The 17,602-nt window shown below is 57.3% G+C and overlaps 1 protein-coding gene across 2 annotated transcripts; it reads right to left on the bottom strand.

Annotated features, from left to right (window-relative positions):
• Positions 1–207: 207 nt before the first annotated feature.
• On the bottom strand, positions 208–16,408 carry ANXA6 (annexin A6). Of its 2 annotated transcripts, XM_066196839.1 has the most exons (26): positions 16,306–16,408; positions 13,908–13,968; positions 11,194–11,278; positions 10,842–10,936; positions 10,567–10,680; positions 10,393–10,483; positions 10,199–10,278; positions 10,066–10,122; positions 9,823–9,916; positions 9,645–9,740; positions 9,342–9,400; positions 8,943–9,065; positions 8,680–8,738; positions 8,184–8,259; positions 7,209–7,290; positions 6,900–6,994; positions 6,330–6,443; positions 5,816–5,906; positions 5,304–5,383; positions 5,144–5,197; positions 3,341–3,358; positions 2,417–2,513; positions 2,027–2,122; positions 1,700–1,758; positions 864–986; positions 208–566 (listed from the first exon to the last, which is right to left on the bottom strand). In XM_066196839.1, the coding sequence occupies exons 2-26, from the start codon at positions 13,923–13,925 to the stop codon at positions 507–509; spliced, it is 2,016 nt and encodes a 671-aa protein (XP_066052936.1). In that variant the 5' UTR covers positions 13,926–13,968; positions 16,306–16,408; the 3' UTR covers positions 208–506. The 2 variants fall into 2 exon arrangements, with proteins under 2 accessions (XP_066052936.1, XP_066052937.1); XM_066196840.1 differs by lacking the exon at positions 3,341–3,358.
• Between the last annotated feature and the right edge of the window lie 1,194 nt (positions 16,409–17,602).

Below are 17,602 nucleotides of genomic sequence, written 5' to 3' on the forward strand. Positions count from 1 at the left end.
TCCCTGCACTGCTGCCAGCCCTACATGCATTTTCAGCCCCTTTCTCAGCAGAAGCGTTGCTCAGAGAGGTTTTGTGGTGTCTTCAGGGCCCTCCCTGGAGCTGGAGCTGGGCTCTTACCCGAGTTTGCCTACGGGAACAAGGAGACACCAAGGCTTCTCAGTCCCACCCAAACCTGCCCCAGTAAGTCAACTGCTCTTGCCCCAGGATCAGCAACAGTGAGGTTTTATTTATCAGATTTAAAATTGTCTTTTCCATCTGGGTAAATTCCTTGGTTTAGTGGCATGTTCAGGTATGAATTATTTTGCTTCAAGACAGACAATCTCCCTACCCAGACCCCTCTGCTCCCCTCCCCGAGACTCCCCCGCTTGCAATGTGGTGCTGCTTTCCAGCGCAAAGTGAGCTGTTCTCTGGAGGGGACTGAGCGTCCCCTGAAGCCCCCGAAGCTGCGGTGACATCAAGGCAGTGGCTGTGTGCTGGCTCAGACACAAAGGGCCCCGGCTGCCACCTAGTCCTCCCCGCCACACAGGGCCAGCAGAGCCTTGCGGTAGTCGCCAGAGGTGTCCTTCTGCAAGAGGGAGAGCCATGTCAGAGAACCAGCCCTGGGGAAGCCTGGTTCAAGGTGCTGGGCATAGGGAAGGCACAGCTCCATGTCCTGGACACCCTGCAGGTATCCCTGCAGCAGTGGAAGATGCCAGAGCATTCTCTCTACAGTCAGATCAGCCAACACCAGGGATGCTGGGGGCAAGTTCCCCCTCCCCAGGTGATACTCAGCCCTTGTGCTGCTCATGGCTCAGGTCCCCTCAAGGCCAGGACTCAGCCAGACAAGGTGATGAGCCGGGAAGGGATGTCCCTGTCACCTCACCTCAATCATGTGGTGCAGCGATTTGTCAAACAGGTCTATGAACTCGCCCCGGATGTTGAATAGGTCAATCTCGCTCCGAGAAATCATGATCCGGGTCAGGGTCCTCTCATCTGTGCCAGCACCCTGCAAGGGGGAGTTTGAACAAAAAGTCTTGCAGGAACAGGGGCTCACAGATGCTCCTGGCATCTCCAGCACAGTCCAAGCTGGGCACCAGGCCCACAGGAGGGCCCCAAAAATGAGGCTGGAACACCTCTCCTGTGAGGAAAGGCTGAGGGAACTGGGGCTGTTCAGCCTGAATAGAGTGCTCTGGAGAGACCTTACTGCAGACTTTTAATACATAAAAGGGGCTTTAGAAAGATGGGAGCAAACTTTTTAGCAGGGTCTGTAGTGATAGGACTAGGGGTGATAGTTTTAAGAGAAAATTCAGCCTAGTTACAAGGAAGAATTTTTTTATGAGGGTGGTGAAACTGGCACAAGTTGCCCAGAAAGGTGGTGGATCTCCCCTCTGTGGAAACATTCACAGCCAGGTTGGATGGGACCTTAAGCAGTCTTGAAGATGTCCCTGCTTATTGCAGGGAACAGGACTAGATGACCTTTAAAGGTCCCTTCCAACCCTAACTGTTGTATGATCTCTCCTTGGGCATATGCTGGACTTGCTGCCGGCAAGACATCAGCCTGACACATCACCTGATAACCCCAGGTCTTGGTTTGAGCTCAGCCCTCCCTAGGGGACAGCCAGAAGACAAAGCCCATCCCTTTCAGGGGATTAAAGCAGTCCCAAAGCATCCCAGCACAGCCTTCTCCCATAGCCCAGCCCCACGAGGGTCTGTCCTCACCTTCATGGACTTGTAGAGCTTGTCAGCGAAGAAAGCTGGCTTGTTCTTCACACTCCGCACTGCAACACACAGAGGGGACAGAAAGTGGGTTCATGGCACCCAGGGGACACATCACAGCAAGGAGCTGAGGCACCACTCTCAGCCACGAGCCCTCCTCGGTACAAGGGTGCAGGCCTGGCCCTCTCTAGGGACTCTGTAAGTGCCCCAATGCCCCACTGGGAGTCTCCATGGCCCAACAGCAGCAGGAAATCCGCCACACTCCCTTGGCAGTGACAGCGAAAGGGGCTGCCTGCCGTCTGGGGAGCCCTGTTCAGAGGGAGCACTGACCGATGGCCACGAAGGCGTCCCTCACATCTCCCGACATCCGCTTCTTGATGGCGTGCTCCACGTCGTGGTTGGTCATTTTGATGAACTCCTGGAACACTGGGGATGGGGGAGAGGAAAAGGGTCACTGCTGAGCTGTTCCATCCAAGCCCTGGGCACCTGGGAGACTCGAGCCTCAGCTGTGGAGACTTCTGGACCAGGTGGGACCAGAGCAGGCTTGGGTGACTTCAACAAGCCACCTCAAATGCCAGGACAAACCATTTCTTCCCACTGCCTCATCCCCACCACAGCTGGGGAGACAGGGCTCAACCTTAGCCTTGAGAGGACCCCCATGTCCCATCCAGCCCAAATCCAAGCACTTGAGTTGCAGCTGATGGAGAAATGTGATCCTACCTCTGCGGAGGTGGGGGTAGCTGCGGGTGCAGAGGATGCTGAGGAAACGGGTCTCCAGGGAGTCGCTGGAGTCGTTGCTGGAGACATCAGCAAGTTTCTGGGAAAGGACAAAGAGTGAAGAAGGAGGTAGAGAGATGGACACAGCAAAGAGGGACACAGGTGTCAAACAGCTCCTCCTGGGACAGCCAGTCCTGTCTGGAAACGCTTTTGTAAAGAGCGTCGCCTTTATGAGCAGAAAAATAGCTGGGGATTTTTTCCACCTAAAAAAGGCATTTCCTCTGCACAGATGTGAAGCTGCACACTCACAGATTATCTCGAAGAAAAGATGCTTTCCAGTTTTTATGGAAAAAGCTCTGCAATGCTCATGGTTAAGACTTTTTTTGTACTTTGTGGAGGATGTTTCAGGGGGGACCAACACCACCTGAAGAGGAAATTCAGGGCTGCCAGACACAAAAGCCACCCTAGGCCACAGCAGTGCTGCCCATGAATGAAACAGCTGCCATTCCTCTGTGGGCATCAGTGGGAGGCTGTGCTCATTTCATCCATTAGGCAGGACAAAGTCACCCCTTCCCCAATTCCCACTTTTGGAGGAGCCAGGGAAGCCAGCCCTGAGTCCCACACTGCCTGGAACACAGGTCTTGCATGCAGGCAGTGGGCAGGCTTGGTCCCCAAGGGCAGGGCAGGTGGCTTTCTCCCTCTCCTGCCCCATGCTGCAGGGAAGTGCTCTCACTGCAGGTTCCATGCGTCCCCTTGTTCCCTATCCTGATGCAAGGACACCAGAGTCCCAAGCCAGTGAGCACAGCACATGTGGTCAGAAAGGCCTGGCTTGTGGGGCTGCAATTCCCAGCCCCAGCCCTGCACCCCAGGACTGCAGCATCCCTTCAAACAAGCAGAAGGGTAAGGAACGAAAGGGCAGGCACTCACCAGGGTCTCAGCAACAACCTGGTGGAGAGAGAGAGACAGGAAGACAACAGGGTCAGAAGGTGCTGCTCAACCTTTATCCTTCCCTGACAACGCAAGGGAAATCTAGCAAAATCCCTTAAAACTACCTGTTCTCAGGTCCCCTGCTTCCCCATGAGTAGGACCTGTGTCCTGCTCCAGTTTGGCCTCTACACCAGTACCTTGAGAGGGTGATCTTTGGTCAAACAAAGTGGTCCCCCTAGCCCTGCAGCTTGGGTGCCAGCCTGTTGCTCTTCTTGGAGCATCCTTGCTTGGCTCTAGGCTGGCTCCCACCAGCCTGCCCAACTCTGCCAGTAGGACAAGGGGAAGGGCAGCTTTGCTGACAAAACACAGCGTGGTGCCAGGTCAGGTGGCACCTGGCTGGCTCATCCCTGTGCATGTCATGCCTGGCTCTCTCTGTGCAGCAGGGTGAGGTGAGCAGCAGCACATGCAGCAAGGGTGCAGACAGCGAATGGGCAAAGACGCCTTAGGATTTTAGCTTTTATATTTTTCATGAATTTGTAATCCAGCAATTCTTTAGTGTATAACTCTGAACTCCATATAGAGTGTTAGCTACTGCTTTCCCATTTTAGTCAGACAAAACAATTCCTCTCAAGGCCTGGGAATCAAGGACACCTCACTGTCTCAGGCCCTGAGAAATGTAAACAAAAGTGAGTTGGGAGGGAACAAACTTGGGGTAAATGACTTCATTACCTGAAACTGTAATTGGAAGATTAACCCCCAATATGCAAATGAACCAAACTTTTAAAAGTATGAAAACCCATGACCCACTGTCAATTTTTGGGTGTAGCCCCTGGAGGGCCACGTGTGCCCTAAATGTACCTGAAGGCCCTTCAATAAATAAACCCACTTTTTATTCTCTTAATTTTGTTTAGCTTCTGTTTTCAGGTAGTCCCGAAAGGCATCAGCAGAAGGACAGGCAGAGAGTGTGGCAGGGTGCAGGCAGTGCCCGGGCAGAGGTACAGGCAGAGTGTGGCAGGGTGCAAGCAGTGCAGGGACAGGGACACAGGCAGCACAGCATCCGCTCCCTCTGCTGGCGGCAGCCCTGCTGGGAATGCCGTGGTGCTCTCCCGTGCGTTGGAACACCCAGTGCTGGCACAGGACAGCCAAGCAAGAGCTCAGGTTTGACCCTGCACAGATCTTCCCAGCCCAAGAGAAAAGATGCGGCCCTGAGGAGCAGGAGGCCAGGGAACACAGCCCGTGGGTCACAGGTCTCCTGGGACCAGGAGCTGAGCCAGGGAATGGGCCTCCACGCTCCATTGCACTGTTTCTAGCTGCTCAGTCTTCCCCCTTCAGTTTTGTCTCACCACAGCCCAGGAGAGGTTTGGAGCACCCCAGTGTGTCAGGGCTCCCCCTGTGCAACACAAAGAGGTGGGTGGGTCCTGCAGACCAGCCCAAAGCTGCGTTTGAAGCTCAGGAGCCAAATTTCAGCATCCGTGTGTGTTACTGAACCCCAGAGTGGCAGCTCTGCACAAGAAAGGCTGCAGCCTACTGGTTGGGAACGCCCTGGGGCTGCTCTCCCCGGGCACGGAGCAGCAGAGCCAAGGGCTTCAGGAATCAGGCATGGGAGCTTTACTTCCAAGGGTGTCATTTCACCTGGCATTTCCCCCTGCAGTTTACAGAGACCCTGCCCCAGCAGCATTTGCTTCCCTGAGAATGTCAATTCCAGACCAGGGCATGCAACATCCTCTGTTTTGTTGTCTTTTTTTTTTTTTTTTTTTTTTTAATGCAAAGCCCATAAGAGCATTATGCCAATATGGGTCTTACCTTGGCATCTTCCTGTGCCTGTGTGAGGTTCTCTGGTCCTTCATCACGGTTGCCCTGTGGTTGGATACAAAAGTCATGGAGATGGAAAATCTCTGCCACCCCCTCCTAGGGGAGAGCCTGTGGCAGGGAGAGGGAAAGACCCAGTGAGTGCTGCCCTTACCAGAGCCAGGGAGACAAGGATCCTCTTGAAATGCCCCGATGTGTCAGAGCTCAGGTCATCTTCCAGGCTCTTGTGGTAGGCTGTGGAGAAGGGATGGCTGAGTCCTGCAGCTCAGCTTCCCACCCACCTGTTGTGCCCATGGTCCCCATGGGAAGCATGGCTGAAGCAGATGCCTCCATCTGCTGAGTTCAAACTCAGGGAAGAGGGGATCACTCCAGTAGCTCTAATGCCCTGAGCATAAGCACAACCTCTTGCTCCAGGTACTCTGGAGGAAATAGGATCATTGTGAAAGAGCTCAGGGAAGGAGACACTGATGGCAGAGCTGGGGCATGTCACCATGCGAGATGGAGAGAGGTGAAGACCAGCGCTCTGCTGGAGGGACTAACAGACCTTCACAGCACCAAGCCATGGACCCAACCCAGAGACAAAACTCTGCCTGGGCTCTGAAGGGCCTTGTACAGTGTGATCTGTGCCCAGAACCCGGGTGCTCCCCCATCCCTCCTGTGCCCTACCTTCCTGATATGCCTCGTTGATAGCCCTGATCTCCTGGTTGTTCCGCGTGGCCATGATTTCAATGAGGACACTCTCATCTGTGCCGGCCCCCTGCAAGAGAGTGGCATGGTGGGTGCTGCAGGTGCCAACACCACATGGGGACATGATGGCACTGCCCTGCAGTGCCAGGGAAAGGAGGGGTCCAAGTCAATCATGTGGCAAAAAGTCTACATCCAGCAAATGGCCCCAAGGGCTGGTAGGAATCAACATGGAAGTGTCCAAGTACACAGCTAGTGGGGTCCCAACTGGTGTGACTGGTGGATAGCAGTGCATGTCACTGGTTTGCCCCTACCCTGGCTCTCCTGTGGCTACCAGTTGGCTGAGCATGCTGGGCTTCAAAGAGGCATGCAAGTCTTGAGTGCAAACCAGGTCCTTGTCTTGGTGCTTTCTGATCTTTTCTTCTCCATAAGAGACGAGACCCTGGGGCATGTGAAGCTGTGGGCATTGACAGGCCACCAGCAGTATGACAATTACCTCCACAGCCTTCCTCAGCTGCTTGGCATCGTACTGCGCTGGTGTCAGCATCAGGCCGAGGATCAGCTTGGCCAAGCTGCCAGACAGCTCAGATTTCAGGTCTGCCATCAGGTCCTGCAAAAGTGTTTGAGGGTTCAGGCCCCAGCTGCATCTGCAGGGACGGACCAGTTGAGCCAACATGAAAGAAAAAAATGGGGAGGAGAGCGTAGGGATTGGAGACATCTGTGAAAACCTTTGGGCAGTTTAAAGTAACATATTCGGGTCGCTCTGGGGACATTCTGGCTCTGGAGTCCTCTGTGCAGAGCTGAGGATGGGGCAAGTGAAGAGGAAGGGATACCCTAGCTTGGGCTGGTGGGACACCCAGAGTGGGAGGCTGCTGGAGCAAAGGAGCAAAAGAGCTGCTTTGTGACAACTCTGTTTCCCTTGGGGGAGTCATGCCAGGGTGTGTGGGTATGCCCCAGCTGCCCACTGCTCCCTGGGCAGGATTCCTTTCAGTGAGGGGCTGATCTCCATGTGGGAGGAGGCAGGATGTGGGCAGGAGGAAGCAGAGTAGGATAAAGGCTGCAGTACCCTGCCATAATGAGCCTTGTAAGCCTTTAGGATCTGTTGCCTCTGGGCGTTGCTTCTCTTGGTCACCACCTCTATGATGGCCCCTTCGTCCGTGCCTGCAATGACAGCAGAGCCACACTGTGTCACCCCTGATCATGGGCACATCACCACCCCCACAAACTGGGTAAGCTGGGAAGGGAGAACTCCCACAGCTCCGTCTCTATTCCCCCTGGGGTTTCCATGCAGCCCTGTGTGGGCCAGGGTGGATTTTCTGCCCCAGGAGCTGTTGAGGAGCAGCAGGAAGGGCCTAAACTCATGGATCCCACTTACCCAGGCCCTTCATTGCCTTTCTCAGCACCTGTGCATCCCCATCATCGTTGAAGTCTCCTGCAGGCTGCACGGTTCCTCGCAGCTGTGGATGCAGACAGGGGTTTATGTTCACTCTCGGGATGAGAGGGAGGGGGGAAGGGATGAAGAGAGGGAGGGATGGAGAGGAGATGGAGGGATGGAGAGGAGGGAAGGTGCCACCCAGCAAGCTGAGGCCAAAGCAGGTTCTGTGTTAGTGCAAGCACCTGGGGATCAGTGAGGATCTCCCCACCACTGTCACCCCTTCCTTTAAGGGGCAAATCATAGCCAGACCAGCAGAGAGAAGGAAGAAGACAGCAAAAGACAGTCCCTGGAGTCTCGGTGTCCTGCCCAGTGTTACACCTGCCTGCCCTAGCCTGGAACATCTCAGCCTGTGCTGGCCATGTCACCAAGAGACAGAAGAGGAAAAGCTGAAAGGGTGCCCACTTCTGCCCTACAGTTCAACCCTCCTGTGTCCTTACAGCTCCAAACACATCTCCATCCTCACAGTGTTCATGCAGGGCTCAGGGTGTATTTTCTGCACATCCCAAAGCACCCTTTTGTGGGAGCTTCAGCTGCATGCAAGTTGCCCCTCCCCATACTGCAGCTATGCCCTGGCCAGCTCTGGGCTACCCCAGGGGGCAAGAGTTCTTTGGTGGGCTCTGGAGCCAGGGCTGCATGTGATGCATTGCAGAGACATGCAGGACCCACTGCCCCAAGGGAGGAAGGCCTCAGAGAGAGGAGTGGGTTAGTAGAGCCCACGGGGGGCGGCCAGCCCTGCCATGGTTACATCCTGCGACCCTCGGACCCCAAAACCAGGGAATGGCATCGAGAGAAGCTGGGTAGCGAGAGTCAGAGCAGAGGTGTGGGGCTGGCTGTGCCCCATGGCAGAGAGGAGCAGCCAGGGGTCCCAAGCTGGCAGGCAGCACAGAGGGGTGCAGGGGGGCTGGGGGTGCTGACCTCTACTTTGACCGCACTAAGCTCCCACATCCGATAGGCCACCTGCGCCGCCTCGGGGAAGAACTCACCTGCAGCACTGCAATGGGAGGGCAAGGACAGGGGACAGTGAGCCATGGGGGCCCTGCACCTGCCAGCAGCCCCCCTCACCCTGTCTTGCTCCTCCACGAGGGGCATTTTGTATCCACTGGGCACAGGGGCAGGAACCAGGTGCTTGCTGTGGGGCTGGATGGGTGGGAATGGGAGGAAATGTGTGGTGAATCCCAACCTCCCCCACCGGAGCATCCTCCCTCCAGGGGTTCAGCCCTGCCCTGCAGGGCTCCCATGTGCCAAGAAGGGACCATGACATTGTGGCTGGCTGTGCCACAGGCCCCCTTGTACCAAACCACAGTCACTGTGGGTGCTGCTGGTCCTGGTGCTCCACCAGGCTCTGACCCAGAGGTTGTACCCAGCACCAAGGGGATGGAGAGGGACAAAGAGGGGTGACAGGTGGTCTTACTCATCATCCCCTCCACACAGCTTCAGCAGAGCCTTCTTGTACTCCCCAGACGTGTCCTCCTGGAAAGGCAGATGGAGACAGAGAACCATGCAGTAGGTATTGAAGGCAGTGCCATGGGATGGGCTCATGGAGAGGGGTCTCCCTGAACCCTGTCCTCGGAGATGGACACCCAGCACAGCCCTCCCAGGGGCGCTGGCATCATGAGGGAGGCAGCACCAGCAGCTGCTCAGAGGGTGGGGTGAGTGGGGACCCCCAGCAGTTACCTTTATCATGTTGTAGAGAGATTTCTCATACTTGGTCCTGAACACCTCCCGGATGTCCAGCATGTCGATCTCACTGCGGGACACCATGATGCGGATCAGCGTGTTGTCCCTCGTGCCCAGACCCTGCAATGGAGCAGCCCCCAATCAAACCTGGGATGGCGAAGCAACTCTGCTTAGCCCATCACACGTGGGACCCTCTATCTGATTTCTACCCAGCCCTGGGTCTGAAGGAATAACTCCCTTGGAGGGAAAGGCAGAGACCCCAGGTCACACAAGTCCTGCTTTCATGGACCTGTGTCACCCTGCTCTCCAGCAGCACCCCGTGGCAAGGGGACCCTTCCTCTGGCCAGATCCCTGCAACACTGGGGGGAACCTGTAGAGAAGGGGAAATCCACTCACCTTCATGGCCTTGTAGAGCCTTTCAGCAAAATACTCTGCTGTGCTTCTGATGCATTTCACTGCAGGGAAATTGAGGTGTGGTGAGGGATGCCAGCACCCAGCTTCACCTGTGCCCCCAGTGCCCTCAACCTCTGAGCACCCACACCCCATGGGAACCAGATCTAGCATCCCCACCCATCGTGAAGGAGCCTCCCCAAGCTCCCTGATACCAGGTAGAGCCACAGCCCTGACCGTGATGAGCCCTCCCGGTCCAGGAAGGGCAGTGGTGTGTTTTGGCAGGATCCCCACGTGGGGCTGGCTTACCCACAGCCAACATCAGCTTCTCAAAATCACCAGAGAGCTCTCCCCGGATGCTCCTCTCAATGGGCTTCCCAGCAATTTTCAGATATTCATCAAAGACTGTGGGATGAGAGCAAGGAGATGCCTGTAGAAGCTGCCAAGATATGTCCGGGCCCACCCTGAGCTCGCAGGTGATGCTCACCCAGGCGGAGATGCTGCCTGCTCCTCCGGCCAAGGATGTAGATGAACTGTGCCTCATCTGTGCCCCATTTCAGCTCCCCAGCTTCCAGCAGGTCCTTGCGGGATGGGGAAGGTGGCACAGTCTGACTCAGGCTGCTGCCCTTGGCACCAACCCACCTTTTGCAGCCCAAATTCAGATGTCCCAGTGCCACCAGCCCCATCCCTGCCCAGATACCACCTACCACAGTGACCCATCAAGCCTCACCTTGGCATCCTGCTCCACCAAGTCCTCGCTCACCACATCGTCCTCTTCCCTGGCACCCTGTGGGAGAGAGATGGGCTCAGCCCTGCAGGGCACAGGCACCCAGAACCTGCAGATGCTGGACAGATGGACATACCTGAAGCAGAACAACGAGCATCTTCTTGAAGTGGCCCGATGTGTCTCCAACAATGTCAGCTTCCAGGTCTCTCCCATAGGCTGGTGGAAGAGGAAGGGAGGAAGTCAGGCCTGGAGAATTGGGTCCCTTTGCTTCTGCCCTTTTTGTGGCCCAAGGGGACACAGGGCAGCCCCCACCCTTTTCTCAGCCCTCACCATCTTTGTAGGCAGCCACCAGATCATGGATCTCCCGGTTGGTGCGGGAGGCAAGGATCTCAATGAGGCATTTCTCATCTGTGCCAACACCCTGTGGGCAGAGACACAGCCCCATGAGCTGTGGGGCTGGCTGGGGTGGCCTCAGAGGGGCCCTGGGGTGTGCCCACCCCTTACCGAGATGGCATCTTTGATCTCTTTGGCATCTCCATAAGCTGGGGGCCGCATCAGGCTCACGATCAGCCGCTCAAACTTCCCCGTCAGCTCGTACTTCAGGTCTGCAATGAGGTCCTGGTGGAGGGGGAGAAAGGGGCTGGGGGATGCTTTGCTCCACAGCATCTCCAGGTGGGTCCAGGGAGCAGTGGGTCCCTGTGTGGGCTGGGTGGTGGCAGCCATGGCCACCTGTGTTGGCAGTGGGGGTATGGGCCACGGAGTGTTCCTCCTGGCTTTACCTTCCCATAGAGGGACTTGTAGGCTTGGCAGATCTCCACCCGCTGCTTGTTGCTTCTGGATGTGATGAGGTCGAGGATGGCCTCCTTGTCACTGCCTATGGGGAGAGCCAGCAGTCACCACAGCCACCCACCCTGCTGTGCCCAAAGCTGCTCTGGAGCTGGGGCTAGGAGGACAAGCAGAGCCAAGCTGGCTCCAGGGAGGAAAGGAAGCCAGGAGAGCTTTAGCACACTGCTAAAGCAGTCAGTCAGCTGAGAGGGGAAGTGCTGCAGGACACCCAGCTGTGCAAGGGTCAACCAAAGGAAAAGAGGACACCAGGGGTAGCCCTGGGACAGTCTGGAGGAGCATCCATACCAAATCCCTTCATGGCATTGTACAAGGCCTCTGCATCCTGGTTGGCGTCAAAGCCCTGGAAATCCTTCACAGAGCCCCTGTAGACCTATGGGAAAGGAGAGAAGAAGGTACAAGAGGAAGGAGCAGCTCCAGTGGGATGGGGGAAGGAGAAGTTGAAGCTGAGCAGGATCGAGGTGAGATCTGTTGTGGCTCAGGTTGTCCAAGGTAAAGCTCAACCTCAGACATAAACAGTTATTTCCTCTGCAGTTTGTTTCCTTTCCTGTTTGCTCTCCCTGCAGAGGGAATTAATTTTCCACTGCCTGTTGCATGCAAGGAACCACTCTGGATGCTGAGGATGCCCAGGCTCTGCACGGCCTCCAAGCCAGGAAACAAATTTACAGGCACAAATGGGCTGCTAAGTGGAAAACACTGAGAAGCACCAGAGCTGCTAACAGTTTGTCCTGCTCCAGCATGGACTCCCATGGGGCCCAGGCTGATCCAAGGAATTGGGGCAGAGACCCTGGGTATTGGGAAAGACTTTCCTGAGAGCCTGAAAAATCTTGGAGGTGGTTATAATCCATGTCTATCTGCTCCTCTGCCCCTTCCAGACTGCACAAAAGGGAGCCCAGGAATGACACCTCCAGAAACCTCAGGAAAAAGGGGTGACCAAAATCCCCCTTCCCTGGTCAGCTTTGTCCAGGGGAATTTACTCCATGGGAGCCTGGAGCTGGACTCTGAATGAGATCAGCACCACCCTGGGTGGAAGCAGATGTGAAACCATCCTGGCTCCACATAAGGAACTGGGATACATCCCCACCAGAGGCACAGAGTGGGAAGAACTGAGCAGCAGCATTTCCTTAGCAATCTTGCCGAAAAACAGGAGGGCTGGGAGCTGAGCTGGGGTTGGGCTGTCAGCTGTGTCAGCGCCCTGGGAAAATGAGCATCCCCCCTTGGCTCTGCTTGTACCTTGTGCCAGCTGGGTATGTGCACCTCCCTGGGCTCATCTGCTCAGGATCTGCTGCATGGCTTCTTTAAGATCCTCAGGAGCTGTACAAAGGCCCAGGCCTGCTGCCAGCATGGACATCTAAAGCCAGCATATCCTCGGAGAAGATGGGCATTAATGTCTCTGACCCAGGAAATGCCTCCAGGAATGAGCCCAAGGAGATGGATTGAGGGCAGCTCCACACCCACCACTCTCCCGAGTCCATCCCAATGTCACGGCACAACTGCTCTGCTACAAATCCCACCCAGCAGCAAACCAGCCTCTCTCCTCCTGTTTTCCAGAGATTAACTGGGCACATCCCACAGGCCCTCTTGGGAGGAGCTGCTGGCATTGGTGTCCCATGTGGCAGAGACCAAGAGGAGATGCTGCCCTTCCAGGGAACCAGGCGGGCACAGGACAGATCGTATTGCAGGTGATTCATCTGGAGAGCTGGATTTAGCCCCACTTCCCGGCAGCTCCCAGACCCTCCTGGCTTGGAACAAGCTGCTCCCACACACATGCCTTGCAGAGATGGAAATAAATTGGGAGGCAAAGGAGGTGCCTGGAGGCAGCAGGAGTGAACAAGAGTGTCTGGAGGGCACTGGGAAGTCAAGACGTTGGCTGTGGTTAAATGGAGAGGAAGAGCAGGGCTGTGTTCCTGCCTGCTGAGCCATTAAAGCATGAGCTGCCTGCCTTGCTGGGGCAAGGAAAACTGAGGCAGGAGCTCAGGATTCTGCATCACCCCACACTCCCTGCATTCGCTGTGGGAATGAGTCCCAGGCAAGTGCAGGAACATCAGTAAGGATGGAAACAGCATCCTGCCCACCGCATACTCTTCATACCCCCATCCCACTTTCCATCCTGTTTCAGCTGCCAGGGGCCTCCCGCCTCCCCTCCTCCAGCCTCTGAGTCATCCTGGCCTGTCCGGGACCTCCCAGCTAAAAATAAGCCACACTGGGGCCAGGAGGGTGGAAGCAAAATTCCCAGCATGGCTTCGCTCTCTTCCACCCCATGGCTGCTTGGGGTCCTGGACTCACTCACAGTGCTCACCTGCACTGTGCCTCAGTTTCCCCACCTAGAGCAAACACTGCCTTAGCTGGGCAGGAAGCTTTGGGTAGTAAGGCTGGAGGAGATAATTGCTTGATTTCTCCAGGGAATGGAAAGCAGAGCCTGGCCCCAGCAGTGGAGAAGGGAGGCCTTGGGCTGGGACTCCTCCCCTGCCAGCAGGCAGGCTGCACTGAGCCAGCCACAGCTGCCCACTGAGGCTGGGTTTTCCACCCACACTGAGATGTTTTCCTGCCTGCAGGGGAGCACCTGCTCACCCAGCTGCCACACTGCACCAGCCCCAGTCTGGAGTGGGAAGTAATCCAGGCTAGGGAGAGGGGAAAGGCCCAAACAGGGCTGCAGGCCTTGCAGCATGCTCGGGCAGGAGTTTTCTCCTTCAAATGCCCAAACCCCCAGTGCAACATCACTTCTCCCCTTCCCATGGACCCACTTCTCTTCCGCATCCCACTGTGGTCCCAGAAGGATTTTTGCTGTTTGCTGTCCCTGCTCCCCAGCCCAGCACTTCCCCCATCTGCATCACATCCAGACAGCACTGGCTGGAGAGGCAGGAATGTAAACAGGCTCTGGGCAGCGTGGTGTCCATGCAACGTCACCACATCCTTGCTGCTGCTGGAGATACTGCCCCAGCTCTGGGGTCTGCCCTGCTGCCACCCACGACCCATCCTTGCCATGTGGAGGTCACCCTTACCTTTCCTTGGGGTGACATGGCTTCCCAAGCTGGAAATCACTGGAGATAGGGCAAGGAGGAGCTGTGGAAGAGAACAGAAAGGTCAGTGTGAGCCAAGGCCCCTCTCTGCAGGTTGTGTTAGTTAAAGGAGGGTTTGCTCCCTCCAGGGGTGTGGTACCCATGAGAGAACACTGCCAGGTGCTGCAGGATAGATCAGGGAGAGGGGCATTGCCAGCCACCCTGTGGTTACTGAGCCTTTGGTATCTGGCACTGAGAGGACCCCACAGGCCAGGGGCAGCACAGAGCCTGCACAGCTTCCTGCCAGCACCAAGAGAAACCAGAGGGAAAAATGTGCTGAATATGTGGAAATGGGCTGAGCATCCTCCGCAGGGCTGGGCCTTCTCACTGCACCCTGCAATGTCCCTTCTGCTCCCCTGCAGCCCCAAGCCCTGGGGCCATCCCAGCTTTAGCAGCTGCTGGGGACATTTCCTTGTCACACGGTGCTGGGCAGCCCCCACAATATCCCCACAGCTCTTATCTGAGTTTCTGTGCAGCGATCAAGGCCACCATCAGCCCCACACATCCCTGCAGAGCAGGAAACACAGCCGGGTTTCCAGGGTAACTTACAGTTTGTTTTCTAACACCAGCACCATTTATAACTGCAACCCACAGCAGTGTGGGCTCTCCCCACCCTACCAAAGAAAGTCCCCCAACAGCGCCATTTGCTCCGAGGAAGCTGGTAGAGGGAGAAAAACAGCTGGAAAATGGAGCCCAGCCATGAATGAACCGCCGAGCGTCAGCTGAGGCCAGCCATGAGGCACGGCCCCGCCTGGCCCGTTCACCCTCCCTCTGAGACACGTTGCAGAAAAATTCAAAGCAGAGCAGGGCCACCCTGGGGGATTTCTGACCCCAGAGGAGTTCAGTTTCATGCCATGGAGTGAGCAGGAGTTATCACATGAACTTCCCTGCCTTAGCTGCACATCCCTGCAGGAGCACCCATGCAAGGGGAGGCCCAGACCAGCAAACCATCTGTGCAGCTGGGTCCCCCTGCTTGGGGACAGGAAGCATTTAGCACCCACAGGCACCCTGGCTGAGGGCAGACAGTTTTGCAAAAACCCAGAGCTGCTTTCACCTCCCTTCCCCTTTCAGCTGGGGAGGCTGTGAGCCTCACCCCCTTCACATGGCTCCTGGCTGGGGGACAGCCCCCACACACCCCACACGCAGTGGGGCCGCACTGCGGCCGGATGCTGGGGGGGTGCCAAGGGATCCCACTCCCAGCACGTGCAGCCTCTTAATGCCACTTTGGAGCCTGTACATGAAGCTGTGTGCCCTCCTGGAAGTGGAGAAATCCGAGCATGGCACAGCCCTTCTCCGTCACTCCGTGCATGTGGCAGCGGGGCTGAGACCACCCAACTCATCTCTGCAGTAGTGGAGAATCACCGACCACACCCAGTCCCCGACATGTCCTCGTCGTGCCCCGTCCTTGTCCCCCACTGCTGCTGACACCTCTGCAGGGGCCGGGAGAGCAGCCCCGGGAATATCCCGCACAAACACACCCCATCCATTTGGGCAGCAGTGGCCTAGCATGGGGGTACACCTGCCCCCCACCCAACAACGGAGAAATGTGGGTTATGGGGATCCCGTGAGAAATCCTAGATGATGTTCATAGCCTTTGTGGAAACCCCTGTTTTACCAGCAATGCCCCCCTCCAACCTCTCCAAAGCCCCCTACAGGTCTGAGCTCAGGGGCTGCACCCCGAGAGCCCGACTGCCAAGCGGGGCTCTCCCACCCAGTGCCCCGCCACCCGCTGTCCTGAAGCTAAGGGAGCTTCCCCGGGTTAAAAAAATACCGGCATCCATCCTCCTGGCGGGGCTGGGGACGTCCCCAAAATGCCCTGCCCCACCCTGCTGCCAAAAAAGCCTCCCGGGCCTTCAGCAGCGCCGAGCTCTGGGCTGTCGTGGGGTGCGCGTACCCGTGCAAACCTTGGCGGGCACCGAACCGGGGGATCCTCACCTTGGATCCCTGCTGGAAAGAAGGATGGGTGTTCCCGCACCGCCGCAGCACCAAAGCATGGACTAAGGCGCATCCCGGCCGGGACACACCCAGCGGGGCCCGCAGCCCCGCCAGTGCCCACCTCAAAAAGCACCCACCGGCAGCGCAGCCCCCCGGGGGGCTTGTCAAGAAAGAAAAGATTTTTCATAAAAAGAAAAAAAGAAAAAACCCCAGGGGATTCCCCCTGCAGCCACCCCTTGGAGAGAGCCTCCGCTTGCACAGCTCACCGCCCAACCCAACCAGGGCTTTCCACGACTTTTCCTCCCCCCGGGCCATTGCGGAAAGAAGTGCCCGGCCCCGTGCGGCCCCCGGCCCGCAGCCCCTTTCCCGCAGCCCCGCGGTGCCCCGGCCCGCGGCGGGCACTGACCGGCAGCGCCGAGCCTCTCGGGTGCGCGCACGGAGCCGCCGCCGCCGCCGCCGCCGCGCCCGGGGTGTTCTTGCGGCCGAGCGCTCGTCCTTGGCGAGCAGCTGTTTGCTCACGGCGAGACGTCACCGCCCCCGAGTCCCCGCCTGCCACGGCCAGGGCCACATCCCACCCCCGGTACCGTGCCAGACCTCCGCCGGGTGCCCGCGGTGCGGTGGCGCCCAATGTCACCCGCAAAATCGGGTGACGAAACCGCAGGGTTGTGCCCTACGCTGCCCGGCTGTGGAGAAGGGGCTCGCCTCGCGCAGGAGCCCCAATGGTGTTTGCAGGGGCACTGTGCCAGCAGCGGTGACATGCACACTGCCAGGCAATACCGGCGATTGCATTTCAGCTGCGGAAATGTCTCTTCTTCTGTCCCCCCAGCTGAGGTTTCCTGGTAAACGCCAAGGCGCAGAGTACCCCACTGCCTCCCGGTCCGGCCGCCAGCCACCTCCTCCTGCACCGAATCACCCCTTCCCTGCTCATGGCTGGGAAATCTCCACCCCTGGCTGTCTGCAAAAGTCGAAGGAGGGAAAAATGGCCGGACCTGGGTCCCCCAGGACCTGCTCAAGGACGGATGTGCTGGCCAAGGCTCTACAGCGAGCACCCATGGGGCAGGACCCGAGCTGCCACGATGAGATTTTCCCTCCAGTCTTCTCTTTGCATGCTGCAGACACGGATGAGATGCAGGCTGGGTCTCTCCAGGATGCTCTTGGCAGGCTGCACCGTTTCCTGCAGTGCCCTGAGGCCCTTTCCCTCCCTGCCTCACCGATGTGTAACCCAGCTCCTTTGCCACCACCCTTTGCCCAAGCAGCACAGAGGCCACGGCAGGGCTGGAGGGGCGGGGGGGGCTTCCCAGGAGCCACGGGCAATGGTGTCTGACACCAGCCAGAGCAGATAAACTCACGGACCCCTGGAGATGCTGAAGGCTGCTGCTGTGTGACTTTTCAGGCATCCCATCCTGGTGGTACCCACTGGCTTAAGCATCTCTCTAGGGCTGCAAGGCAGCTGAGCTGCTCAGCCCTGCCTGTCCTGGGCAGCACGGGCCCCAGGCTGGGTGTGACATACTGCATGGCTGGCATGCAGCCACAGGGCTGTGCTCCCCTGGAGGAGCCTGACAGGGTGAGACCCTCACGGCCTCCTAGCACTGGCTGCTCCTTCCTGGCCTTTTTTTTCCCTCAGGGCAATGTTCCCTTGGGCTGGCACTGGTATCTGGAGACCTCGCTCATGTGAGATGGCGTGGGTGACAAGCACAGCTTTG

The sequence above is a fragment of the Chamaea fasciata genome, unplaced genomic scaffold (genome assembly GCF_029207755.1).
Source record: "Chamaea fasciata isolate MVZ Bird 193981 ecotype frontalis unplaced genomic scaffold, bChaFas1.0.hap1 SCAF_15, whole genome shotgun sequence".
Classification (NCBI taxonomy): domain Eukaryota; kingdom Metazoa; phylum Chordata; class Aves; order Passeriformes; family Sylviidae; genus Chamaea; species Chamaea fasciata.